The sequence below is a fragment of the Canis lupus genome, chromosome 12 (genome assembly GCF_003254725.2).
Source record: "Canis lupus dingo isolate Sandy chromosome 12, ASM325472v2, whole genome shotgun sequence".
In the NCBI taxonomy this organism is placed as follows: domain Eukaryota; kingdom Metazoa; phylum Chordata; class Mammalia; order Carnivora; family Canidae; genus Canis; species Canis lupus.
The window spans coordinates 71,993,162-72,020,287 of NC_064254.1; the positions used below are offsets into that span (position 1 = coordinate 71,993,162).

The following is a 27,126-nucleotide window of genomic DNA, read 5'->3' on the forward strand; positions in this document are numbered from 1 at the left end:
TCACGCCCTGGGCCGAAGGCAGGAGCTCAACCGCTGAGCCCCCCGGCAGGGGGGGGGGCTGCCCCCATACTTGGCATTTTCTTTGTACAAAGACCCCCAGGAACTCTTTCTTTCTGAACTTGATGCTTAAAATCAGAACAGAACGCATCTCCCCCACGTGAGCCAGTGACAGGCCGCACGTGCTTCCCTGCTTGCCTTATCTGCCCGGGAATCCGCGGCGAAACAGATTTCTAAACTGTGGTAATTATCTCCCATTAGAAGCTCAGCAAAATCTATTCCTCTGTTCTTTTTCATTGATTTTTGTCCTTCTTTATGTCCCGCCGTAGTTTACATCGTGTCTCAGCGCCGTAAGCCAACCTAAAACCTCCTGAGTGAGCAAACGCATGCACACGTGGGACGATGAGGAAAAGGTGCACCCGCTGCCCGTCGGGGCCCTGGGGATGAGCTGCCCATCGACGGGAGAGGCTGGCGCGGGGGGTCTGGCCGTGGGGGGGCTGACGCTGCTTTCAGACTGTAGAAGACGCCTCGGAAAGAACAGCACGAGAGCAGACAGTCCGCACGCGCTCCTCGTCTTAGCAGCAAAAAGAGGCGGCGATGTGTGAACAAGAAGAAATTTTAAGGGTGACTTCGTCTCAATCCCTCCCCTTTACTGGTGGGGGGATAAATACCCCAAACCCCGAGTTCTGAAGCCGTGAGCCGTCTGCAGGGCTGGGAGCCAAGGGTAGCCACCTGCGGGGAGAGCGAACGACGGCGGGAACCGCATCTTATTTCCCGATTCCTGGTCTGTGTGTTTTAACCAAGTAGTAATTTACTGATTTCTCAGGAGAATGTTTTAGATCTCGAAGCTTTGCGAACGGCATCTTTCTTTTCCCTCCTTGCAAAAAAAAAAAAAAAAAAAAAAACATGAACTCCGTCGAAAGTGTCAGGAAGCTTTCCGCGTGCTGGGGGCTCCGGACCCGGCTCCTCGCCGTCCCCACCCGGGGACCAGCGGACGCGTTACACGGAGCCAGCTCGGAAGTCGCTGCCGAGTGTAATGAATGAGAATTAAAATGCCTTGAAATGAATCTTTATCTTCTTGCGAAAATACAAAGGAGCTTCTGGCGTCTTAGCAAATTTGTTTTCATCGCAGGCTATCGTGTCCTTCCACTTGTTCCCTTGTTCTTACACACGCGTGACGACGATTGCTGATTTGCTCACGATTCACGCACATTTCCAAGAGGCGGTAGCTCTCGTTCCTGGAACCTTCTTCGAGGTGAATGAGGACGCGTGCCAGGAGCCACGTCCTGCTGTTTGTTTCAGAGAAGCGCTTGCTGACAACCACCGAGGCTCTGGGGCTGGCACGTCGCCCGCCGCTGCTCAGCGCACACCTCGCCGAAGACACGGGCCGCACCCGGGAGGCGGCCCAGCACCCTCCTGAGGGCTCACCGGCTCCGGGGCGCAGAGGTGAACCGCGTGAGCACTCAGCGTCATCCGTCCCCCCCCCCAGAAAAAGTTCAAAGCTCGTGCTCCAATGCGAGGTGGCCCAACACCTCCGACCTTCTGTGCAAAAGGCCACCGTCCCCGAGCGCGACAGCAGCACACGGCCAGACCCTCCCGAGCACCTCCGTGGGCTGCGCCCTCAGTGCTTCTCCAGGTAACGGGTCCTTTAATCCCGCCAGCACGCCGGGTACAGATGCCTCCTCCGGACGTCATGGGGGAGAAACCCAAGTGTACGGGGAGATCAAGTAACTGGGCCGTGGGGCAAAGCAGGGAAACCCGTGCGGCGATTGGAACGCAGGTGACGACACCCGGAAGGGCTCGCTCTTGTGCCAAGTGGCCCCCACGCCAGCTGTCCCCGCGGGCCAGCCGGGAAGCGTCCAGGCCGCCGGAGAAGGCGCTCACAGCCCTGGAAGCAGACGAACCTGTGCACTCTGGCGACGAGGACGGTGCCGGCGAGCCGGGAAGGGTCCCCCGCGGGCAGCTCGGGCCCGGCCTCCTGGAAACGCCTCCTCAGTCCCCCTGCGACCCGCTGCTCCCGGGCCGCCGTGACCCGGGCCATCGCCCCACCGTCACGACCGCCGTGAGCCCGGCCCTCTGCGGCGCTGCACCCGCTCTTGCCTTCCAGGCCCCCGGGCCCTCGATGGGCCAAGGCCAATCTCAACCCACATCGGGCCGGGGGACTGTACCTCGGGGACCGGCACTGCCGTCCTGAAGCCCCGGCCCGCTGGACCAGAGGTTGGCTGGGGTCCCCGGCTTCCTCCCCCTCGGGCTGGGCAGCAGGCCCGCCCCGTGTCCTCACCCGCCGCCGCCGCCTGGGAGGAGCCCCTGGCTGCTGTCTCCTGGCCCCGTCGCGGCCCCCGTGCCGGTCACCCGAGGCCTCTCGCCAACCTAGATCTGCACCAGCTTTCTCCTTCTGAGAGCTCCCCGGTGTCCCCTTGCCTCGGTTCAGAAGCCTCGAGGCCGTTCTCCGCTGCCCCTACCCGCGAGGCTTAGGCGCTCAGGTGTAGGGCCCCGCACGCACTCGCTGCTTCCCGTCCTGCGGGCACACCTGGCAGCCCCACCGCCACGCCCTTCCACTTACCTGTTAGGGACAAGCTCATCCCCAAGGCCCGGCCCAGGCACCTCCTCCCCGTGCCCACCCCCTCAGAGGCCCTTCTAGCTGGACCAAGAATCCAACTGACATGAGACACATTAACAGGAGAAAAATCAACGTGAACGGAGCACCCGTGCGGGGAATTCACAGGGACGTGGGAACTCCAAAGGCAGCCAAGCTACGTGAGGTCTCTATGTCGTCCCCGACTACAGAGAAGCGGGGTCGGGGGGCGGGGGGGGGGGGTCTGGGATTTCAGGGGAAGGAAATGTACGTCACGGGGTGATGGGAAGAGCAGGTGTTTAGAACTTAGGCGTTTGCCCTGCCGTACAGGTGGGTCACTCCGATAGAAAGCATCTTGCTAACGCCTCGTATTCTGGAAAAGCCCTAATTTAGATTCTTCTTTGGGCTTAAGAGTTTCTCCTGAGCCCCCAAGGTCTCAAGTGCCTCCAGCTCAAAGTAATCCATACGCCAACGTGGCACACGGTCGGGGGCGGGGGGGGGGGGGGGAGCCTGTCCCGAACCCTTTCAATATTCACTATGTGCCTCCTGCACTGGATTTTGAACCCTCTGATTGTCTTTGTTTATATAAGGCGCGTCAATAAATCATTCTTCCTTGGTCTTTGCTGTGGCTTCCAATAGGTGTAACACCCTTGCCCACCTCACTGACTCGGGATGTGGCTGGGGGGGGTGAGTGGGGGCAATCACAGCCTATGGCACCTCCCAGCGGAAGCTTTGAGCCGTCTGAACGGCTCGCCCTCCTCTTCTGGCTGCACCCCCACCCCGCTCTCCACCCCGAGAGCGCCTTACCCTGACAGCCACTGCGGCTCCCTCGGCCCCAAGCCTGGAGGGGAAGAGACAAGGAGCTAGGCCCAGGCTGGGCCGCACAGACAGAGCCTCGCCAAGCACCACCCACCAACACCCTCGTGCGGAGGACTAAACAACTCAATTTTAGGGGCAAAAACTGACTACCAGAGGGCATGTTAAAGAAAGCAGTGTGATTTCTGAGTAATATTTAAAAGATGTCAAAAGACCCAATTCAGACGGTAGCTGCCCCTTGCTCACAGCTCCGTGTGCCACCCTGGATGAGTGACTCACCCCACGGGACCTCCAGTCCCCTCCGTCGTAAAATGAGTGTTGTGGCCAGATGACCCGAAAGTCCTTTTCAGTTCAAATTCTTTAATTCCACTATGCTAGCCAGGAGCCGTGCGGAAATAAATGCAGTCGTCGCAACGTTTGAATGCGGCGGAGAAAAACTATGATTTCCACTTTCGGAGAGAGCAAACTGAGAGGCAACCTCAACAGATGAAACCTGAAGACTCTGGGGGATCCGGGGAGCCACGGCGGGTCGTACCCGTTTGCACGCGATGATGATACGTGGGCTTGAGAGCTGAGAGTCTGCTCTGGGCTCTGGGGCTCCCTCCCACCCCGACGGCAACTCCATCACGGGACCTCACCCTTGGTTTTTACCACCTGAAGTACCAAAGCTAACAAAACAAAATGCCAAAAATACACCACAAATTTCCCAGAGAAAAGAACAAAACCAGTAGTGTCTTAGGTCCATCCCACACGGCAAAGAGCACGTTCCACGGCCCCCCGTCAGGCCACGACCGCAAGCTGCCACGATGGGCCCAATGGTCTGAAGGCTCATTACTGCTCGGGTTTGATGCTAATGACAACAAATATATCAAATATCACTTGCTTTTTGCCAGGCAATGCCCTAAGTCCCTTCTCTGTATTATAGAAACTCATTTAATCCAAAGATCACCACTAAGAGGTGGACACTGTATATATTTTTTTTAGGATTTCATTTATTTATTTATTTGAGAAAGAGAGAGAGAGCATGGAGGAGGGGTGGAAGGAGAAGCAGGCTCCCCGCTGGGCAGGGGGCCCAATGCGGGACTCGAACCCAGGACCTCAGTATCACAGCCCGAGCCAAAGGCCGATGCTTCACTGACCGAGCCACCTGGGGGCATTTTTTTTAAAGATTTATTTATTTATTCATGATAGAGAAAGAGAGAGAGAGAGGCAGAGACACAGGCAGAGGGAGAAGCAGGCTCCATGCAGGGAGCCCGACGCGGGACTCGATCCCAGGACTCCAGGATCATGCCCTGGGCCAAAGGCAGGTGCCAAACCGCTGAGCCACCCAGGGATCCCCTATACCATTTTTAATTTTCATTTTGCTGAAGAGGGAACCGAGGCACAGAGAGGCTGAGTGATTTGCCCCAAGCCACACCATGAAAGGGGAAGAATCCAAACCCAATCAGGCTGCAAGGCTCACAGTCATAGACCATGGCACCTGCAAGGTGAGAGTCCAGCCGGAGCACGGAGGCCCTCGCCCTCCCAGCCTAGGTATTTGTAGCATTAAATTCAGCTCCCAGACTTCTTTCAAATTGCCGGCATAAGAAAGAAATTCTCATTTCTACTCCAACCCATCGTTACCCTGCATAGTCCAGCGACGTGTTTTCCTTGATTTCAGCTATTTGCTTACTCTCGTAGAAACCAGAGTAACAGGGTAAATATATGGATGTCTTTCCTGTAGGAGTGTCTTTACACAGAAGAGATACACCGAAAATGATGTTTTACTAAAATCATACAAAAATAGGAATATGATGTCTGTTTTTCTCCTTTTATGCTTTCCGCGTCCTCCATAGTTTACTTCTGGCAAAACATTTGTAAAGGCTTCTGAAGGTGACAAGGGGCTAGCCCTGCAAAGAGAAGGGATTTAAAGAAAGTTCCTGTCCTGCTAACACAGATAGGAAAATAAATTTAGTGCCTGCCGTGCACGGGCTCTGAAGACAACAGAGTACTTTCTCAGATCGCAGCTCCTGCGCCGAGGTTTCTAATGACTTAATGCAAAGCATGTTTCTAAAATGCATTAGGAATGACTTCGTGATGGATGTGAAGCCGATAAAGAGTCACAAAGCAGCTAATATGCATGTATCATTTTAAAGACACAGTTTAAAATCAGAGCTACTAATTTATTACATTGGACTGTATTTATTCCGCTCGCTCCTCACACCATGAACACACTCTGTGTAGCTCCCACCACATAGTACGTAGATACCTGAATCATTAAAAAAATTTAAAGATTTTTTTTAATGTATTTACTTGACAAAGGAGAGAGAGAGATAGAGAGCATCAGCGGGGGGTGGGGGGGAGGAGGAAGGAGGGAGAGAAGCAGATCCCCCTGAGCAGGGAGCCCGACGTGGGGCTCGAACCCGGGACCCCGGGGTCACGACCTGAGACCAAGGCAGACGCTTCACCGACCGAGTCCCCCGGGCGCCCCAAGAAAATCTGTACCTCCGTGAATTCTTTGACATTAATAAAGTAAAATTTCTGCCAGTCGGATGTGTTTTCATTTACAGCACAGGCGCTCTCTTAAGGTTGAAACGTGCTTTCACCTAAAACCCGATGTTCTATGTTCTTCCCCTTCCTGTAAGTTACTGGGTCGTGACCCCTAGAAACAGAAACTCCCTGGATTGTCGCCGTCATGGCTTGTTGTTTCCTGTGGCGAGAGGGAGCAAAGCCCCGGAGCGAGGGCCCTTTACCTGCACCTGCACCTGTACCTGCACCTGCAACCTGCCGCGGCTGCGGGAGCCCGGCTAGGGGAGCCAGCAGAGCCTCAGGCCTAAAATAAGGCAGACCTGACATCTGGCATCGCAGATGACGTCGCTGTGTATAAACACCACGTGGACTCTGCTGAAAGCCTTAATTCTACGGGGTTTTTTCAATTTTTTTCAATTTTTTTCGATTTTTTGTCAATTTTTTTTTTTTGCCATTCAAAAGTAACTAAAAGAAATTGAGGGACCCCCTAGGTGGCTCAGGGGTTGAGCATCTACCTTCGGCCCAGGGCGTGACCCCGGGGTCCCAGGATTGAGTCCCACATCCTGCATGGAGCCTGCATCTCCCTCTGCCTGGGTCTCTGCCTCTCTCTCTCTCTCTCTCTCTCTGTCTCTCATGAATAAATAAATAAAATCTTTTTTAAAAAGAAATTGATTAGATGCTTAAGACTCAGGCAGCCTTGAAATGCAAACATCTAATTAGTCATTATTTCCCTGAAGTATAAACTGGACGAGAATGCCCAAGACCAGTGGAAAAGAGGAAGAATTAGAAGGCCTGTGGGTCACTGACTCATTTCCAGAGCCAAGATTAATTTCCTATTCGATCCATGCCTTCTCGAATGTTCTTCCCTTTTGCCTCCTCTGTCTTCCACTGCTCAATTTTCTTTTAATCTTTCTCCTTTTTCCCAGTTTGAGATAATTAAGTTTATATGTTACCTGGGCTCAAGGTCTAGAGAGACCCGAGTTCAAATCTCAGCTCTGGCACTGTCCTGCTATTCAAAAATAAAACTCATGTTGGATTTCTCATGATCACATTAATCATACCTAGTACTGCCTTGATAGCCATTCAAGCACCGGTAGTAATGGATGAATAATTTACAGATCTCTACTTTGTCCAAGTATTCAAAATATTCCCATTTTTTTAAAGATTTTATTTATTTGAGAGGGAGAGTGCAAGTGGGTGGAGGAACAGAGGGAGATGGAGAAGCAGACTCCCCGTTGAGCATGGAGCCTGATGCAAGACTCAATCCAGGACCCCGAACTGACTGAGTCCCCACGTGCCCCATAATTCCAATTTTTTAAAACATATTTTATTTATTTATTCATGAGAGATACAGAGAGAGAGAGAGAGAGAGAGAGGCAGAGACACAGGCAGAGGGAGGAGCAGGCTCCATGCAGGGAGCCCGACGTGGGACTGGATCCTAAGACTCAAGGATCACACCCTGAGCCGAAGGCAGACGCTAAACCACTGAGCCACCCAGATGTCCCCATAATTCCCATTTTAATCTAAGGAGCATCATCTGATTTTTGTCAAAGTAAGAAAGGTTCTTAACAATGGCCATTATCTGAACAAAAACAAATTAATTTTGTGCCCACTATTTTCCATTTACTTCCACTCACTATTAGGTAGTGTTGACTGTTGTCTCATTTCCCTGTAATGTCCTCCCTTATTAATCCAGGAAATAATTGTTCTCTTCTGGGGATCCCTGGGTGGCTCAGCGGTGGAGCATCTGCCTTCGGTCCAGGTTGTGACCCCGGGGTCCTGGGATCAAGGATGTAGCCACTGGGCAGGGAGGCTGCTCGTCCTCCCTCTCCCCCTGCCCCCCTCCTCCTTTCACTCTCTCTCTCTCCATTAAGTAAATAAATCTTTATGGGAAAAAAGAAGAAAAGCGAGTCAAGAAAAAAAATCGGTAGCAAACTACTAAAACAATCCAACTGCAAAAAAAAATAAAAATAAATAAAACAATTCAACCCTTAGTAGACAGATATTTATCAAAAAAATTTTTTCTACTTGCAAGACACTGTGCTAAGTCCTAAGTACCTTGCTCACAGAAAGGAAGAAAAAAGGGTTAGGAAGACGGGGGCAGTACAAGGCATGGGCACGCAGTAGCTGGGGTCGTCCGGCCGGAAGCACAGTAGGAGAGAATAGCAAGGACTAGGCTGGGAGGCGGCCTTGCGCGGTCCTCTGAAGGGCTGAAGGTCAAGGCCGAGAGGACTTTATGGGGTATGCAAAGGACATCCTCAAAGGCTTTGACTCTTCCGGATAAAAGAGACTAATGAGGTTCAATAACCAAATGCAATGCATAATCCTTTATGGCATCAAAACACAAATAAAGAAACAAGGGGCCAGCAAGGACACTCGGAGGGACTGGAGTCCCCTCGCCATAATAGCCACACTGTTCTACGGGTGTGAAATTTCCTGAGATTGATACTGGTGTTGTGATAACGTGAAAGTGGGTCCTTACCCCCGGGGACACACATACTAACATCAAAGTGTTTAAAGGTGAAGTAACATGGTATCTGTGACCTCTGTGTCAACGTCTACGTGATCAATATATGAATGTCGGAGAGAAAATAAACATCACAAAGTATTAAAACTGGTGAATCCAGGTGAAAGTACACAGTTACCTTTTAAACTTTATCAATAAGATCGGGGGAGAAGAAAGACTATCTTGTGGGTTCTTTAGGTCTTTCTCGTTTTTGTTTTTTGTTTTTTGTTTTTTGTTTTTTTTTTGTCTTTCATCACTGGTGAATTTTTCCTTCATTTTTTTTTAATGTTTATACTGAATTTGGGTATGAGGGGAAAGGGGTATGGAAAAGAGCCCGGGTGGCTCAGCAGTTGATCTGCCTTCAGCTCAGGTCATGATCCCGGGATCCTAGGATCAAGTCCCGCATCAGGCTCCCTGCATGGAGCCTGCTTCTCCCTCTGCCTGTGTCTCTGCCTCTCTCTCTCTCTGTGTCTCTCATGGATAAATAAATAAAATATTTTTTAAAAAATTCTGAAGCCAACTTAATTTTCATTCTTTTGAAATCATTTTTTCCCTGGATGCTCACAGAATTCTTTGTTCACCCTGACAGCAAATTATTTTGGAAAAGACATACCAGGTATGGATCTTTTTGCGAACAACAATGTGAGTGCTCTTAATCCACAAGCACAGATTTGTTTTTTAACTCAGAAGAGTTTTATTAACACATATTTAATTGTCGCTTGCATTTAATTATTCTTACAAATTTCAAGAAATGTCTCCTGTTTGCGTATTATCTGCCCTCACAAACTTTCACGTTTTTCTTCTCTCTCCAAGAGCATCTCAAGTCTCTCTCTTTTCAGCCCTCAAGTGACAGTTTTGCTGTTTAATATCTCCCATCTTTGCCTTTCTTGTGCTGCTTTTTACGCTTAATTTCTTAGGATTTGTATTTTCTCAAATTTTATAATTGCAAATCAAATGCTTTCAAAAATTTTCTTCTGTTCCTTTTAGGGAATATGCCTCCAAAGGAGAGTTTTCTCTACACCTTCAGATGATGATTTTTCATCTCTTATACTATAATTTTTTTCCCAGACCACATTTTATAGAAAAATAAATGGTTCTCTAATCAAGCGGTTTGGGAAACTGGGTTGAAAAGTTAAGTTTTGGGATCCCTGGGTGGCACAGTGGTTTGGCGCCTGCCTTTGGCCCAGGGCGCGATCCTGGAGACCCGGGATCGAATCCCACGTCGGGCTCCCGGTGCATGGAGCCTGCTTCTCCCTCTGCCTATGTCTCTGCCTCTCTCTCTCTCTCTATCATAAATTTAAAAATTTAATTAAAAAAAAAGAAAAGTTAAGTTTCTTTGCTGTAGGACTTCTAAGACTTTTTAGTTTGCTGAGTCAGGGCAGAGGGAATGTAACTAACACGAGGTCTTCTTCAAATGCATTTAAACCCCCAAACCTGTTCTATGGGCCACTTTCGGCTCATCAAAGACTTCATGTTCTGGAACATTATGTTGGGAAAGTTAATACGTATACAGAATCTCATCACTTCTATTTTTTTTTTCCCATTATACTCAATGAAAAGAAACTTGGCTTTTGGGGGAAACAAAGCAAACCCTGCACCAGTCCTCCTCTCCATCCGGTTGAATGAGTGCACACGTAGCAGGGCCGCTAATGCTCCAAGGCTCTGGACCTGTGACCAACGTCTAGTGACTGTTCAGCCCTCACCCCTTCGCTGCAAGGAGAGTGGATCGCCCCCTCCTCCCCCGGCATGCCTGCGGGCCACGAGGCACGGAACTCAGCCCTTGCTCTGGGCTGATGCTGGTCTGCCCCTCAAATTCATATGCTGAAGCCCTAATCCCCGGGGTGACGGTATTAGGAAGTGGGCCTCTGGGAGGTGCGTAGGTACAGATGAGGCCATGAAGGTGGAATCTGCAGGAAGGAAAGGGCCCCATAAGCAGAGGAAGAGAGCAGGGCTCACATGCGGGGCTGGATCCCGGGACCCTGAGATCACGACCTGAGCCAAAGTCGGCTGCCTCACTGACTGAGCCCCCCACGCGCCCCTTTTATGTATGTTCTCAAGTAGAGAACAGGGGGATGCTAACTCAAATAATTCCTAGCTGGCCACCGTCTCCATGTAGAAGTACCAAACGGGACAAAATATAAAGAATCCGCTTAGGGCAGCCTGGGGGGCTCAGCGGTTGAGGGTCTGCCTTCGGCCCAGGGCATGACCCTGGGGTCCTGGGATCAAGTCCCGCGTCGGGGTCCCTGCATGGAGCCTGCTCCTCCCTCTGCCTGTGTCTCTGCCTCTCTCTCTCTCTCTGCATCTCTCATGAATGGATAGACAAAATCTTAAAAAAAAAAAAAAAAAGAATCAGATTAATTTGGCAACTAACAGAATGAAAAAAATAACAGAATGGGCTGCATCATGAATTACAAACGAGTTAGCAAGTTCACCGACCTCCACATGACTTTTCAACTTCCCACTTATTTATTTAATATCTGGAACTTATTATTGAAATGTCCTATTCAAAAATGAACAATAATAATATGCATCATTTTTTTTATGTTTTCCTCCAAATAGCTCAAAATCTTCATACAGAAAGATTTTTTTTTTAATAAATAAAACAAGGTAAACAAAACCAGAAACGAAAATTGAGGTGATTTGGTATGCGGTGCTCAGAGACAAGTGAACGAAGAAGGAGAAAAATAGAATGCAAGCCCCCTAAAGAATCCTGTGGCTTCTAGAAATGCTAGTTGTACATTTTCAGGAAGACAGAAGAGTTTTCCATGAGCCAGAGCCCTAGAGAAAAGGTTCACTGCCGTGCATCTCTGTGTGCATGTGTATGTACGGACATAAACACAGATATTCGCACTACATAATAAAATGTTAATTTAACTTTATAGAGTATTTAAAAACATTTGAAATATAATTTATCAGCAGTAATGGTAAGAAAAGGAAATGTTAAGAAATGCCATAACTCACAGAAAAGCCACTTGCTATTACGGGCAATGATATTTGCAATTAAGCTGAATACAACTAAATTACGACTTTAATTAAAAGGCATTTCCTAAGATGGCACCAACATGTTTAAAATTTAATACATTTTATACACGATACTGGAGTTATTAACATAAAAATTTCTTTCTGCAGCATGTGCACTTTTTGAAGAGCAAAACATCTTTAACCAATATCAAAAAGCTCCCAGAGGGGGGATCCCCGGGTGGCGCAGCGGTTTGGCGCCTGCCTTTGGCCCAAGGCGCGATCCTGGGGTCCCGGGATCGAGTCCCACGTCAGGCTCCCGGCATGGAGCCTGCTTCTCCCTCTGCCTGGGTCTCTGCCTCTCCCTCTCTGTGTCTCTCATGAATAAATAAGTAAAATCTTTAAAAAAAAAAAAAAAAAAAAAAACCCTCCCAGAATCCGTGGAAGTGTCCTGGCATAATAAATTCAGGAAGCAATTTTTCCCGACCCTTTCCACTGGCTCCTACGTGGGACCTACAGCTGTTTCCGTCCGTGGTTCACAGTAACAGAACCGTGGGTGCGCCCTGGGGGCCCCATGTCCACGTGCATCTTAAACGAAGAGCGAATGGACGGCTCGGGGGTCCCGCAAGCACGGCCTGGGCCGGGGAGGGTCAGGGCCGGGGGGGGGCGGTGCTGCACCTGTGCCAGCCAGCGGGGCGGCAGCCGCAGCCCAGGCGACATCCTTCGCCCATCCTGTCCCGTCTACAAAAGCTCAGTCCCTGGAGACAACCGGCGGCCACGGCGGAATCGCTGGGTCGAATAAGCCAGCAGCGCAGCAGGCGGGGTCGCTGCCAGGTTGCCAGGTCCGGGCTGGGGGTAAGAACGGGGGGCCGGCCTCGCGGCCCTCTGCTCCGGGGGCGGCGGGGAGAGCAGGGGTCGAGCACCTGCCGCCCCGAGTGCTCCGGCGGCCGCGGCTGCAGGGCAACGGCCCAGAAGCAAAGAGCACCGCGGTCTCCCGCTCAAGACACCAGTGCGTGACCCAGGCGCCCCTACAGGGCACTTTACCTACAGTGAAATAGGGGCTCACCAAGGAACCCCGGAACAGAGGGTTCAGGAGGAAGGACAGACGCAAGGCACCCAGCCCCGGGCCTCCCCGCCTGGCCGACGGCCCCACTGGAGACGCTGGGGCCCGTGAGCACAGCCTCGCCAGGCTCTCCGCGATCTGAAGGGCGAAGGCTTGATCCGGCTCCAGGCACCTCGGGGTAGTCACTTCGAAGCTGGGGGCTCGGTGGGTCCCGAGTCTGCGTCCCGCCAGGTCACGACCCCGGGGCCCGGGTCAGCCTGGGGGGGCCTCCTCAGCGGGGGGCCCGCCTCGCCCGCACCCTGCCCGCGGCCCCTGTGCTCTCTCATCCATACCAAGTAAATAAAATCTTTTTAAATAAATTAAAGTCTGTGGCTACAGAGGCCTGTCCCACCGCCTTAGGGCGGGGTTCACAGCGGGCCCAGAACACCCTGAAAGTCGCGCTCGCCCCCGGGACCCAGGTCCTTGGCGGCCGGAGTCTCCCATGGGAAGTGCTCCGCTCCGAGGCCGCAAACAGGCCCCACAGGAGGCAACGGCGGCCCCGGGGCCCCGACGGCCAGCAGCGCTTGTCCTCCTCTCCCTGCAAGCCGCCCTCGGGGCCCAGCTCGACGACCGCACACGGCGGCCCCATCGCCCAGCCAGGGGTCTGAGGTCACCCTAGACCTGACTGTACCCACCTCGACCGGCCGTCACCACCTGTCGTCCCCCCACCCCCAGGTCCTCACCCCCTCTCCTCCTGCCGGATCCCGGGACCCCTCAGGCTGGCATGGGTGAGGCGGGCAGGGCTCCGGGGGGCTGGTCCTAGATTCGGCGCCCAGCACAGGGGCTGCACCTGCCGTCCGCCTCCAGCAGGCCCGGCCTTAGGGCGCCGGAGTTGCCGCACATCCCACGCCCGGAGCCCGCAGGTGCCGAGCCCAGCGGCCCCGCGGAAGGGGAGCACCAGAGGGGCCTCCTGGGGGGCCGGTCCCGGGCAGAGCCCGCCTTGGGCCGCCGCCTCTGAGGGGATGCTGAGCTGCTGCGCCCGGGACTTCTCGCAGCCGCCCACCCCGCGGTTGCTGAACCCTCGGCCGCCGGCCCAGGCCCAGCTCCTCACGGGCACCCCGGGTCCGCAGATCGTGGCTGCAGCTTCCCTTCCAGGCCCACCCATGCTCCGTCCCCCCTGGACATACGCACGCACACCTGTGCCCTTGCCTCCCGCCGTCCCACCACATAAACCGGCCCAGAACACCTGCTTCCTCCTCCAGGAAGCCCTCCAGGTCCCCCCACTGTATTGTCCGCTCCCCGAAGGAAGGTGGTCTCCCGGGGCTGCACCTGCCCCCGCTGCCATCCTGCAGCAAAGGCCCCGGGCGGGATGCGGGGTGCAGGTGTGGGTGGGCCGAGGAGGGGAGCCAGCACAGGAAGCCCCGGGGTGCAGGTGGGCCGATGAGGGGAGCCAGCACAGGAAGCCCTGGGGTGCAGGTGGGCCAAGGAGGGGAGCCAGCACAGGAAGCCCCAAGCAGGCTCCCCGGATGCGGCCCTGGGCTCGTCCGCCGGGCCTTGCAAGGCCCTTCTGGCTGCGGGGGCCTCAGGGACCTCTGCAGTGGCCGTCCCTGAGGCAGGCTGCAGTGGCCCCAGTGCTCTGGAGGTCTCCACACGACTTGCCCCCGCGCCGGGGAGCCCGGGACAACCTCCTCTGCAGCCCCCGCCGCCTGCTTCCAATGCCCCCTCCCTGGACCCCCTCAAGCGGGCTGTAAACACCGACGGAAGCACCTAAACCCCCGACACCGACCTGACATGAAGGGTAGTAATCCTAATAGCTGCCCTCAAAGGCCTTGATCGAAGCCAAAAAGTAGCCAAGCAAGTCGATGTGCCATCGAAATTCTATATTTTTCAACAGAAAAACTACTGGCTGTCAAGGACCAGCGCGGGAGGGCCCTCAAGCCTCCTGCCGCGCACCTGACCCCCTCCCGTGCACCTGACTACCTCCCCGCGCATCAGACCACCTGCACCTGACCACCTGCAATGCACCTGACCACCTGCCGCGCACCTGACCACCTCCCGCCACCTCCCGCACATCAAACCACCTGCTGCCTGAAGCCGCAGCAGATGGGTCCTGCGGTCCTGGGAAGCACCACCACCCTGGGTGTCCGTCCAGGCCCCGCGGAGCCCTGGAGCCACGGCCACCGGGGACCACGGCCAGCCCCCCGCAGCCTCCCCGACCCGGGCCGAGGCCCCGCCGCCCACACCAGCAAATCACACACTCGGGACGCGCCCTGGGACACCTGCAGGCCGCCGCGCCCGAGGAACAAAGACCATATGTCGAAGGAAAACTCGCGTGGGACGGACAGAGATAGAAAAGGAGTGGTTATTTGCCTTCCTCCGGCAGCACAGCCGCCAGCGAAATCAGAGACCATCAATTCCGACCGATTAAGGGGACCACCGCCCCCGAAACGCATCCGTGGGGCGAGCCTGGGGATCCAGGGCGGTAACCAGCACTCCGCACTTGGGTGTGTGTTTGTTTAGCTGTTTGCTCTAATGTGCACATACTGAAGACCTTTTTCCTTCCCTTTGTCTCTTGGGCAGCCCTCCTCCTGGCTAATAGGAAAATGTTCCTTTCAGTAGCATCGAATGGTCTGCATTGACTTTGTCCCCCAGTGAATACACGGCAATCAGATAATTTGTTTGAAAGACTCTAAATTGTTTGACTTCGTTCAAAAAGAATCTATAATCACGTGCTGGTTTCCAAGCAAGGCCTACAAAGCTTCCTCAATCCATAAGCAAGCGCGAGGGTATTCTCGGCACATAAAAGCCAATATCCTTGTAATTTTGTTCTAAGCCTGTCAAAGCTGTTTTGTTCCATAATATTCTACTTAGAAAGTGTTCAGAATCGTCGCTGCAGCCCGGGCGTTATTCAAAGATATGACTCAAGCAATTCTTTTCATTTGTTTTCCTCATGGAGATATTCTTCTTCTATACGTTTAATGCTGATCTAAAGCATTTAATCTAGCTTCTAGCTAAATAATGATTACCTAATTTTACATATAGATACTGGGAAAGCCAAATAGACAAACATGGGTGCATTTAAATAAGGAATTCTCTTCTTTCTCTTATCATTAAGCATAGAGATTTCCAAGAGACTCGTTTTTCTTCCTCTGAGCGTAATATTCTCATGGAAATCTTCATTTATCTATAAGGATGCTCACAGCATCACACTTTAGAGCAGCAAAACAGCTAAAAATAATGAAAGCACACAAAACAGGAAATGGGTGGAATGATGAAATACCCACGCAATGGATATTTCTAAAAATATTATACCCACGCAAATTTTTAAAAATAAAAATAAAAAACTTAAAAATATTTATTAAAAGTAAATACCCACGCAATGGATATTTCTAAAAATATTTCTAAAAATGTTAATGGGAAGAATACGAAAGGACACTCAAAGTTGTTCACGGAATATTGAGATGGAATAAGAAAGATGAAGCCCAGACCTGTTACGCGTGTGCACACACAAGTGTGTGCACAAGTAGTGCACACACATCTATATTTTTTTTCTTTTTAAGATAATCTCAATTTATTTTCTGAATATGAGTGTGTTTATTTAAATAAATATACTTAGGAAATTGAACACCAATAAAAAATTTATTAAAATAAATAAATAAATAAATATACATACTTAGGGGTTTAGCACAGAAAAAAAGCTTGTCAGGAGAAGTATTTTGATATTAAATCAAAATATTTAATATCAAATTTTTAATTGATTTTTTTATATTTTTTATTCTTTGAGCTTCTCTGTTTATATAAAAATGTTGATATTGCTTTCATAGTAAGGAAAACGTTATATCTAATAAAATACATATGTCACCTGGGTGTATACAGGTGTGCACTGGCATGAAGCCACAGGCGGACGGGGCATTAATTCTAAGTGGCTAATGCTCATCCTGTATCAGTCGTTGTATTTTTTTTATTTATTATCACCGTGGGCATAAGCAAGATTAGAAAGGTCGGTGGCACGTCATACTTGAGCACATTTCAAAAATGCTAATCAGAACAGCATCCTCTAACTAGGCAGGGGCGGAGCCGAGGCCGAGCAAGTGGAGAACACCATACTAACTTTGTGCCCAGAGGCCGGGGCGAAGGATGGAGCCTCTGAAAACAACCGCCTCGGCACCCCTGCCCTGAGTCCCTTCCAGCTCCAGTCCATCCGCCCTGATAGTTGGGACGGCCTTGGTGTGAGTAAGGAAAGTGGGCACCGGACACACACAGCCTGGCCTGAGTCGGGGCCAGTCAGAGCTCCCAGGACACGCGAGCTGCGGGGCTGCCTCACTGGTGCCCCATGAAAGCTGTCCTGCCTTCCAGCGCAGTGACCCAGGCGGGCACCGGGACCTCGGGCCTCGCGGTTAACACTTAGGGCAGGGCCGCAGGGATAAAGGACGGCAAAATGCCTCCCCTCAAAAGGTTGCCATCTAGACAGAGAACATGCTTTAAAGGGGGCCGTAACACATGACGGGCCTGGGCAATACAGAGGTCAGAGCAGAGCAAGGACAGAAAGTCTCTCGTGACAGATGGTCTGGGGACCTCTGGGGGGTTCTGTGGTTGACCCTCCCTTTGGCTCAGGTTGTGACCCCGGGGTCCCAGGATCGAGTCCCACATTGGGCTCCCCATAGGGAGCCTGCTTCTCCCTCTGCCTGGGTCTCTGCCTCTCTCTGTGTCTCTCATGAGCAAGTAAATAAAATCAAAAGAAAGAAAGAAAAGAAAGAAAAGAAAAGAAAAGGAAAAGAAAGAAAAGAAAAGAAAAGAAAAAAGAAAGAAGAGAAGAAAAGAAAGAAAAGAACATTCTGTATCCTTGCAACATAAACCAAGAAACAGATTTTTTAAATTTTATTTATTTATTTTAGAGAAAAAGAGAAAGTTCATGTGAGTGGGGGGAGGAGCAGAGGGAGAGAAAGAGAATCTCACGCAGAGGCGGCCCGGAGCGTGGAGCCTGACGGGGGAGGACGGGGTGGGGCTCCACCTCATGACCCCGAGGTCGTGACCCGAGCCGAAACCAAGAGTCTGACGCTTAACCCACTGGGCCACGCAGGCGCCCCGAGGGTAGGGGCAGGCATGGAAGCACCTGTAACTATTTAAGGCCATTCTCAGGTCTTCCTTCCTACTACAATGTAAACATGTAGTTGACTCCTAGTTGGAAAACCACATTTGGCTGAATTTTGCATGTCATGGGGTTAACTAAATGCAACTGCACTAAGCATTTCAATTCATTTTCTTTCTTTTTTTTAAATAAGTTTTATTTATTTATTTGACAGAGAGAGTGAGCAAGCAAGCAGGGGAGGAGGTGGGCAGGGAGGGAGAGAGAAGCAGGCTCCCTGCAGGAGGGGCTCCCCCCGATGTGGGGCTCCATCCCAGGGTCATGTCCTGAGCCAAAGGCAGACGCCCAAGCCCTGAGCCACCCAGCTGCCCCTTCAACTGACTTCCTAGTAGCCCGGCAAAGACGAATGAAACGCAGCAACTGAAAGTGTACGGTGGAAAGATCCATTCTGACAACATGTGTAGCTTGTGCTTTCGGCTTCTCAGTTCCCTGGAAGGATAGACCCCTCCACGATGCAAACGTGAGAAAACGCAGCCAGACCCACGACTGCCATGTCATAGCCAGAGTGCGCGCGCTTACTTGCAGAGACGCCTGCTCATGGACAGAAACCGTCTGCTAATTTCTGTGTTGCTCTTGGGAAGTTCAGCTTCAACCTGGTGCTTATTATGGAAGTAAGAAACACGGCCGGGATCCCTGGGTGGCGCAGCGGTTTGGCGCCTGCCTTTGGCCCAGGGCACGATCCTGGAGACCCGGGATCCAATCCCACGTCGGGCTCCCGGTGCATGGAGCCTGCTTCTCCCTCTGCCTGTGTCGCTGCCTCTGCCTCTCTCTCTCTCTCTCTCTCTCTCTCTCTCTCTCTCTCTCTCTCTCTGTGACTATCATAAATAAATAAAAAATTTAAAAAAAAAAAAAAAAAAAAAGAAACACGGCCAACTTCAAATAACCCTCCGTGCTCACTCACACACGGGCTCATTACTACAGACTCTCAAACCCATGCTCACATCACGTAAAACCATGCCCGTACCTGAAAGGGCGAAATCTCCTTTCTGGCTTTCACTCTCTCTGATTAGAAAGGCACCGGTCTGATTTCCTGAATATAACAGCTGTTTTTCCGCTTCTGTTCTCTTGATCGCGCCAAAGAACCACCTAAAAAGAATCAGATGTAAACTCTCATTAACCAGACAACAGTCACTCTTTAAGGAGCAGGAGGTCTGTGAGAAGGTTTTCTAACATCGGAAATGTTGGCTCTTCTTGAGTGAAACTATTACAGGGAGAAACGGCAGCTCTCGACAGTTGCGGCGATTTCTGGGGACGTCTGTGACCCTCCCCAGGAGTCTTTAAGGACCAGACAACAGGAATTTGGCTGATGCCGCTAGCACGTCCCTTCTCACACCTGCGTCCTGTTCTGTCTGGAGGTGATGCGTCCTCCTCCGGGCAGACTCCAAGCCCCCGGGGTGGGCCCGCCGTGTTAGGCTGCTGGGCTCCGTGCTCCATGATTGCGCATCATCAGCCCCACACTGTCCGCTGCCCCACTGACGCCTTCTAGGTGTTAGGAGGCCAACATTCCAATCCAAGGATTCATACGCTTCCCATTAAAGTGTCAACGATTAAAACTGTCGTGCTCTGGGCATGAATTCCACACACCCCCCCCATCCAATACTGCCCAATGCCGCCATAACATGAGATGACTTTGCGTCGTTTAGAGGAACTTATCAAACAGAAGGGAAATTTTTCTTGGGACGCCCGGGTGGCCCAGCGGTGGGGTGTCCGCCTGCCTTCAGGGCATGATCCCGGGGTCCTGGGCTCGACTCCTGCATCGGGACTTATCTTGAGAACATGAAGACTCCTAACTCTGGGAAACGAACTAGCGGGGGTGGAAAGGGAGGAGGGCGGGGGTGGGGGTGACTGGGTGACGGGCACTGAGGGGGGCACTTGATGGGATGAGCACTGGGTGTTATTCTGTATGTTGGCAAATTGAACACCAATAAAAAATAAATTTATTATTAAAAAAATAATTAAGAAAAAAAAAAGGACTTATCTTGACCCTCCTACCCTGAACATTCCAGAAATATAAAAGTCAGACACCGAACACACAAGCTTGTGAATGTGATCAACCCCAACAGAGAATTATGGCTTTTGCCGTGAGAGCCAGTCTAAGACGTGTATCAGGTCAACGGACATTAATGCGATAATAAGAGGAGGCTGCGACAACCTGCTTTGCACTGATGACCCCCCTCTCTAGAGTCACGCGGTTGATCCTCATCATTTCAGATTTTGGGTAAAAACATTTATCTTTGCAGGCATCATCGTTAAAAGTGTAGATAAAGAGAGGACGCGTAGGCTGGAGGGAAGACAGGCTGTGTGAGGAGCGGAGGGCTGGGGGAGGACTTACGGGCCATCAAAACTGGCTCCCGCTGGCGAGACAACTGGAAGGAAGCGGGGAAAGGAAGCGAAAAGAGAGACATTAAAATATAATCATCACCTTCTAACAAGAGCAAGGCGTTCGTGCGCCATCGTGCCCACCCTCAGGCTGCCAACTTCACGGCAACTCGAGCACTTGGGACGCGCCAAGGGGCATCCGCGTGATGCACGATGCTGAAGGCCCCGAGGTTTAAGACAACAAGGATTCGTTTTTCACTCGACCGCGTGTCCACCAAAGCTCACGCGGGGCTTGGTCCACGTCTGCCCCTGAGTCTAGCGGGGCTTGGCCGCCCCATGCTGCCGCGACCGCTGGGGCAGGAGTGCAACGGGGCACGGCACAGGCCGCTCCCCGACCACCGCAAACGAGTCGCTCGCTGGCTCGAGCCCGAATGCAAAGGGAGCAGGAAGCGCCATCCCGCCTGTCCCCAGGAGGCAGAGGCCTGGAACGCGCCAGCGACCACCCACGGACTCCACACCAGGGACACGCACGTCCGCAGACTCCTGCTTATCTCGCTGAAGTCACGGCAGGCCCGGAAGCGTTCCAGGGGCTGTGAAGTGGACTCACGGGAAAAGGGAAATGCGTGTTTGCCACAACGACAGGAATAAGTCAATACAGTAATGGAACAAGAATTAAGAAAACCCTCAAACGGACCCCCCCCACACACACACACACACACAAGTTAGAGATGAAGGTACAGACTATTCAACGACCAAAGCTACCACCGCGAAGGATCCACACGGAAAAGGCAGTGGATGCTACTTACAACACGCGGCACAGTTCTACGTGGATGAAAGGCCTGATGTAAAAGGCAAACTTTCAGACTTGCTGAGGTGCCAAACTAGAGAGGGTTTCTGAGATAAAAGGGAAGGGGGGGGGACATAAAAACCTGAGAGAAAAAGACCAAAAATATTTCTTACACCATAATCTCAAATCTCTGCAACAGCAAGATTACCGTGAAATAAAATTAAAATACAAGCCACCGACCTGGAGAAAATATTTGCAAAGTAGGTGGCCAAGAATAGGCATAGTGTTCAGATTACTCGGAGACCTTTAATCTATTTAAAAAAGAGAGACGGGGGGGATCCCTGGGTGGCTCAGTGGTTTAGCACCACCTTCGGCCCAGGGTGTGATCCTGGGGCCCCGGGATCGAGTCTCACGTCGGGCTCCCTGCATGGAGCCTGCTTCTCCCTCTGCCTGTGCCTCTGCCTCTCTCTGTCTATCATAAATAAATAAATAAATCTTAAAAGAAAACTATCCTCTCTCAAAAATATTTTTATAATTAATTAATTAATTAATTAATTAAAAATAAATAAAAAAGAGAAACGGGGCACCTGGGTGGCTCGGTTAGGCGCCCGACTTGTGATTTCGACTCGGGTCACGGTCTTGGGTCTTGGGCTCTGCGCTCAGGGGCAAGGCTGTGCTTGGGACCCTATCCCTCTCTCTCTCTTTACTCCTCCTCCACCCTGGAGCTCACGCTCTCTCTTGCTCTCTAAAAATAAACAAATCTTTAAAAAGAAAAGATAGAATTTTTTTTTTTTAAAGAAACAACACGGCCGAAAAATTGGCCTAGCATGTAAGTGTAAAATGAAAGACGAATAACTAATGAAATAAGAAGCACAGTATCTGCACCAGCATTATTATCTATACCAGTAAATATTAAAACCATGAAATTTCACACTTCAGGCTAGACAAATTTTAAGACGTTCACATTCAAATATTAGGGAAAATGTGAAACAAGAGCCTTTGTACAAAAGTAGAGGCAGCCTCACATGGCACAGCTATTTCAGAGAGCGATTTGGCAACATCTAATAAGGCTGCATATGTGTCTGCCATTCAATTTCACTTCTAGATTATAGACCATATGTGTTCAAGAGCGTTCACTGAAGAACTCTAGCAACGGAAAACTGGAAACTATCTAAATGCCAACTAAATGTAAGGGAAGAGATAAACTTCGTGATAGATGTAGATCGAATACTACACAGCAGTTAAGACGGATAAATTGAGGGACAGAAGGGAGCTGAACAACGATGCGCACGATTATAAAGCCATTGACGTGAAGTTCAAGTGAACACATAAAAAATACTATATATTTTTACGGGTAGTCGCACGCTTACTGAAAGCCTATAGTTAACAGCTAATGACATTCTTTTGCTCCATTTCCAGAAGTGGCAAAATTTCTTTGCACAAATATTTCAAGCGCGTTAGCAACCTGGATCAAATATACTGATCGAGCCCATGCGTTTTCTTGATTCCGAGGGTATTGATTGTGCATCAACATTAAAAAAAAGTGTCTGCTCAAAATGTGAATATTTAAGCCTTTACAAGAATTACAATTCATCTAGCAGATCAAACTCTTAGAAGTATGAATATACCTCATACACCTCATCATTCTCAACAATAAACTCCATTCTGTGTTTCATATACATACATTTGTATTTTGTATAATCCAGGCCGTAAATGACTATTTTCTCTGCCCAATATACGTACAAGCAGGCAGTTTTTGTAAATCAAAGATGCGGTGATTCTACTACATTTGTAGACAGGAACTCTATGGCAATCTGTTTTTAAGTCCTTATTTGTCTCACCAATTTTAGATTCTTGGACAACAGTTTCCTGCACTCACTTTTACAAGGGGAATCGCACCAGTACCGACTCGGCCGTAACAATGAAATGGATATAGATACCTGGCTGGATGCATCAGCTCACTTAATACCTGGAATGTCACCTGGCCGAGCTAGCACCAGGAAGTGAATATAAATGCATCTTGGTTTCTGCAAGTCGAGGCATTCCATGCCACCTTTCAGACTCCAGGATGAGGCAACCGCTGGAGGTCGGAGCACGTGCCGCACGGTGGGAGCATGAGCCCCGGAGAGGCCACCCGGAGAGCGACAGTCCCTTCCAGCCTCTGCTCGCACCAGAGGGTTCCAGGCCCGCGGCCCGCCAAGGCCTCTCTCCACGCTCTCCATGGGCTCTACTCCTTGTGGGCACCAACAGCGGGGGCCGGGAAGCGAGCCCGCGGCGGGTCCACGGAGAGTCTTACTGACCGGTGCCCCTGAGGGTGCGGCCCCTGGACCAGAAGCACTGGCGCCACGTGCAGACGTGTTGGAAAAGGACGTTTTCAGCCACTCCCCACACCTACCGAGCCCGAGACTGTGCGCCGGTGCCCAACAACCTGGGTCGCAAGGAGCCCCCAGGTGCATCTGACGCACAGTAAAACTTGAGAACTACTGAGTTATAAAAATAGTAAAACATGATAAATAAATAAAAATTTATATGAGACAGCTGAGAATAATAAGTTAGAGTCTGGTGCTTACATGTGAAAATTATCCAATAAAATGACGCTACACTCACACACACACATTTTAATTGAACTTTTTTTGAAAAAGATTTTATTTATTTATTCATGAGAGAGGCAGAGACACGGGCAGAGGGAGAAGCAGGCTCCATGCAGGGAGCCCGACGTGGGACTCGATCCCGGGACCCCAGGGTCAGGCCCTGGGCCGAAGGCAGGTGCTCCACCACTGAGCCCCCGGGTGCCCCATTTTAACTGATCTTTGATGAAACTAATCTTTATTGCTATGAAAGAGATACTTGCCATGAAAGAGATCTTGATGAAGAATAATCAAAAAGGAGAGCAGACCCATAATAACCTAGGAGGAGGAAATGCTTCAAATAGATAAAAATGGAGCAAAAAAAAAAAAGCATAATGTCTGGTTTTGGACAAAAGGAGTATGTGATTGAAGTCTAAGGTTTATTTTGCAAACATTTATCCGGCGTCTACTGTGTGTAAATTCTGTAGCTCTGACGCAGAAAGATCTGCAGGATGTAGAACTGAGTGAAAAAGAGTCAACTGCAGGGTCGTCAAAACATTAGTTCCATTTACATTTTTAAAACCAACAAACCAAAATGCCTATTTGCTTACTTCTCTGGAGACTGAGTGAGAGACACAAAAGCAGCGGCCAAAACACTTTTCACTCTGTGCTCCTCCCCACGGTGGGGTATCTATAGGAAGATGCAGTTTTATGTTACTTTGCAATTTACTTAAATCTAAGGAAATTCATCAGAAATATGGCATAAAGGGGCCCCCCGGGGGCTCAGCCGTGGAGCATCTGCCTTCGGCCCAGGGCGTGACCCCGGGGTCCTGAGATCGAATCCTGCATTGGGCTCCCTGCATGGAGCCTGCTTCTCCCTCTTCCTGTGTCTCTGCCTCTCTCTGCCTCTCTCTCTCTCTCTCTCATGAATAAATTTTTTAAAAAAAAGAAAGAAAGAAAGAAAGAAAAATGATGGACATACAGTGCTTGACGCCGGCTGCGTTCGTGCTCAGTAAATGGCACCTGTTTTCAGAAAGCTCGCTTAAGGGAAAGGGCATATATTTGGTGTTAGACACGGAAGGTTTGAGGCCATAGGAAATGCGCACACGTCGTGGATGTGACCCCCCTTCCCTGGACGCGGTTGTATTGAAACTTCCCTCCTCCCGAGTGACTTTTCGGTTCTGCCCGCGCTGTGCGGCCTGGGACATGCTGCCACCAGGTGGCGGCAGGCGCTTTCACTAATTGTAAAGGCTAAGGCTGTAAGGTGGTAACTGGAGCTTCCTCGGGGGACAAAAGGGACCACATCAGTCCCTAAAAAGAACCAGGCTGTATGCATCGTTGCTGAACATCAACATCAGCATCTCAGTAATACAGGGACCAAAGCTCAGGGAAATCGGTGTAAAGAGACGCGGGGGGTTGTAAAGCCGCCCCCAGGGGATGCCCGCGTCTCCCCCACTGCGAGGGCCGGGGCGGGCGGGGGGCGCTGCCTGGGGCGCAGGGCGAGGGCAGGGCGAGGGCGAGGGCACCTGCCATGGGGGGGCGGGGGGCTCCGGGCGTGACCCGGGTCCGGCTCCAGCCCCAGCCCGCATCGGCCTCCCGGAGCCCGCCTCTCCCCTGCGCGCCCCTGCCTCTGGGTCTCTCACCGACCCACGCGGACCATCTCTAACCGCCCCCCGCCCCCCCCCCCCGCCAGCTCGCACCTGCAGGGGTGAGGCGCCCCCCCCACCCCGCCTCACTCCCCCCCAACCCCCCGGCGCCGGCCCCGCATCACCTGAGCCCGCGTCCCCAGGATGCCCAGGCCTTGGCGACCACTATTCTGGGCTCGCGCCCCGCAGGCAAAAGTCACGGCTGCCTCCCCCTCCCCCTCCTCCTCCTGCTCCTCCTCCCCTCCTCCTCCCTCCTGCTCTTCCTCCTCCTCCTGCTCCTCCTCCCCCTCCTCCCTCCCGCTCTTCCTCCTCCTGCTCCTTCTCCTCCTCCTCCTCTCCCTCCCCCCTCCTCCTCCTGCTCCTCCTCCCCCTCCTCCTGCTCCTCCTCCCCCTCCTCCCTCCTCCTCCTCCCCCTCCTCCCACTCCTCCTCCGCCCCTCCTCCTCCCCCTCCTCCTGCTCCTCCTCCCCCTCCTCCTGCTCCTCCTGCTCCTCCTCCCCCTCCTCCTCCCGCTCCTCCTCCCCCTCCTCCTCCTGCTCCTTCTCCTCCTCCTCCCCCTCCTCCTCCCTCCCACTCCTCCTCCTCTCCCTCCTCCCCTCCTCCTCCTGCTCCTCCTCCCCCTCCTCCCACTCCTCCTCCTCTCCTCCTCTTCCTGCTTCTCCTCCTCCTGCTCCTCCTCCCCCTCCTCCTCCTGCTCCTGCTCCTCCTCCTCTTCCTTCTCCACCTCCTGCCTCTGCTCCTCCTCCTCCTTATTATCATCATCATCATCATCATCATTCTGCATCCACCTGCAGCTACACAAAGCCTCACTGCATACACCCTCCACACGCCGTCCGGGGCACCTAAAGCACTACCTGTTGATGACCGGACATGTAGTACCTGGCCATGGGCACATCTGCACTGGGCTAGGGCGACTGTCGCCCTGCATGAAGCCAGTGCCCCGAGCAAGCCTGGACCCGCCAGCCTGAGCGTGCCAGGTGAGACACCTTACCTGCCGGGCCGCCCAGCTGTGACACGGATTGGCAGGTTGTGGGCCCGACAGCAGGTACCAAGGTGAGCGCGGCCTTCTCCCGGAGAGCACAGCTGCCTGTGGCCAGGAAGACCGGGAAGGACGCTCACTTCGCTGTCCTCCCAAACACACGCGTCAGGGCCACACATGCATGAAGACCGTGTGATAAAGCGACAGTGTGGCCTCGGCATCTCAGGTGTGACTTGCCGTCACAAAGAAACCAGGGAGCTCCTTGGTAAAGCTTGGTTGGCATTGGCGGTCACCTGTCGAGTCATCATAAAAGGGGAACTTCAAAGGAGCCTCTCTCGAGAGGACATCAGATGACCCTCCTGGGTCCCCAGCCACTGGGCAGCTGTGGCCTCTGTGCCGCTGGCGACATGGTTATAACCCCGACCCCAGGGCCAGTGTCTAGAAATGCAGAGCTTCCCATCCCTCACAAAAGCTTGGTGAAGAGCCCGGCACAGCTCAGATGGGGAATCGACCTCAGGGTGCTGCTCTGGGCTCACCCTGCCTTGTATTTGTGGAAAAGGAAATGGAAGCTACTACTGATTTCTCTTCTAAAATCAAAAACGGGGGCACCTGGCTCTTGATCTCAGGGCTGTGAGTTCAAGCCCCAGAGTGGGCCTGGACCCTACTTAAAATACATAAATAAATGAAAATAGAACCCAAAGTGTGAGCATATATGATGGCATTTCCAGTCATCAAGCCAGAGATACTAGCGTAGATTTTAATCTGTCTGCTTTGTTTTTGTACATTTGTGAAAATGTTTGTCCTAGAAACGAGAGAAATACAGATCAGAGTTGGAAACATTAGTCATTGAGGAGTTTCCATCTTTGTCACTTCCAAAGAAAGTAAATGCAATTAATTCCATAACGTTTGGGAATATGCCTTACTTCACAAAACACTACACGTGTTCACTCCAGTTCTTTATCTGAATACGCCTTTGGGTACTATTATGACTTTTTAATAGTTATAGGGAGGACTGATTTCAGAGGTGACAGCCCCACTAAGTTCCTACCAAACAAACAAACAAACAAAAAAAAAAAAAAAACCCACAATAGTTATCTCCTCTTATGAATCATTTCCGTTCTCACTTCCAAAAAAGGAAAATGAGAGAAACTTTTTAATTCACTTAGTTTTAAAGAATTTTAATTCCTGGTGTCATGAGTGATATCATCTCATCCCACTTTATTTAAAGCATTGAGTATTCTTGAAAGATCTACAAAATACGGGGCACGTGGCCGGCTCAGT

The 27,126-nt window shown here is 51.4% G+C and overlaps 1 protein-coding gene across 1 annotated transcript in view; it reads right to left on the reverse strand.

Moving 5' to 3' along the window:
- FRK (fyn related Src family tyrosine kinase) overlaps positions 1–27,126 on the reverse strand; it is a 96,700-nt gene that overhangs the window by 27,762 nt on the left and 41,812 nt on the right. The window contains exon 2 of the mRNA XM_025444769.3: positions 18,513–18,634. Within this exon, the coding sequence (XP_025300554.3) occupies positions 18,513–18,634 (122 nt within the window). The remainder of the gene's footprint in view (positions 1–18,512; positions 18,635–27,126) is intronic.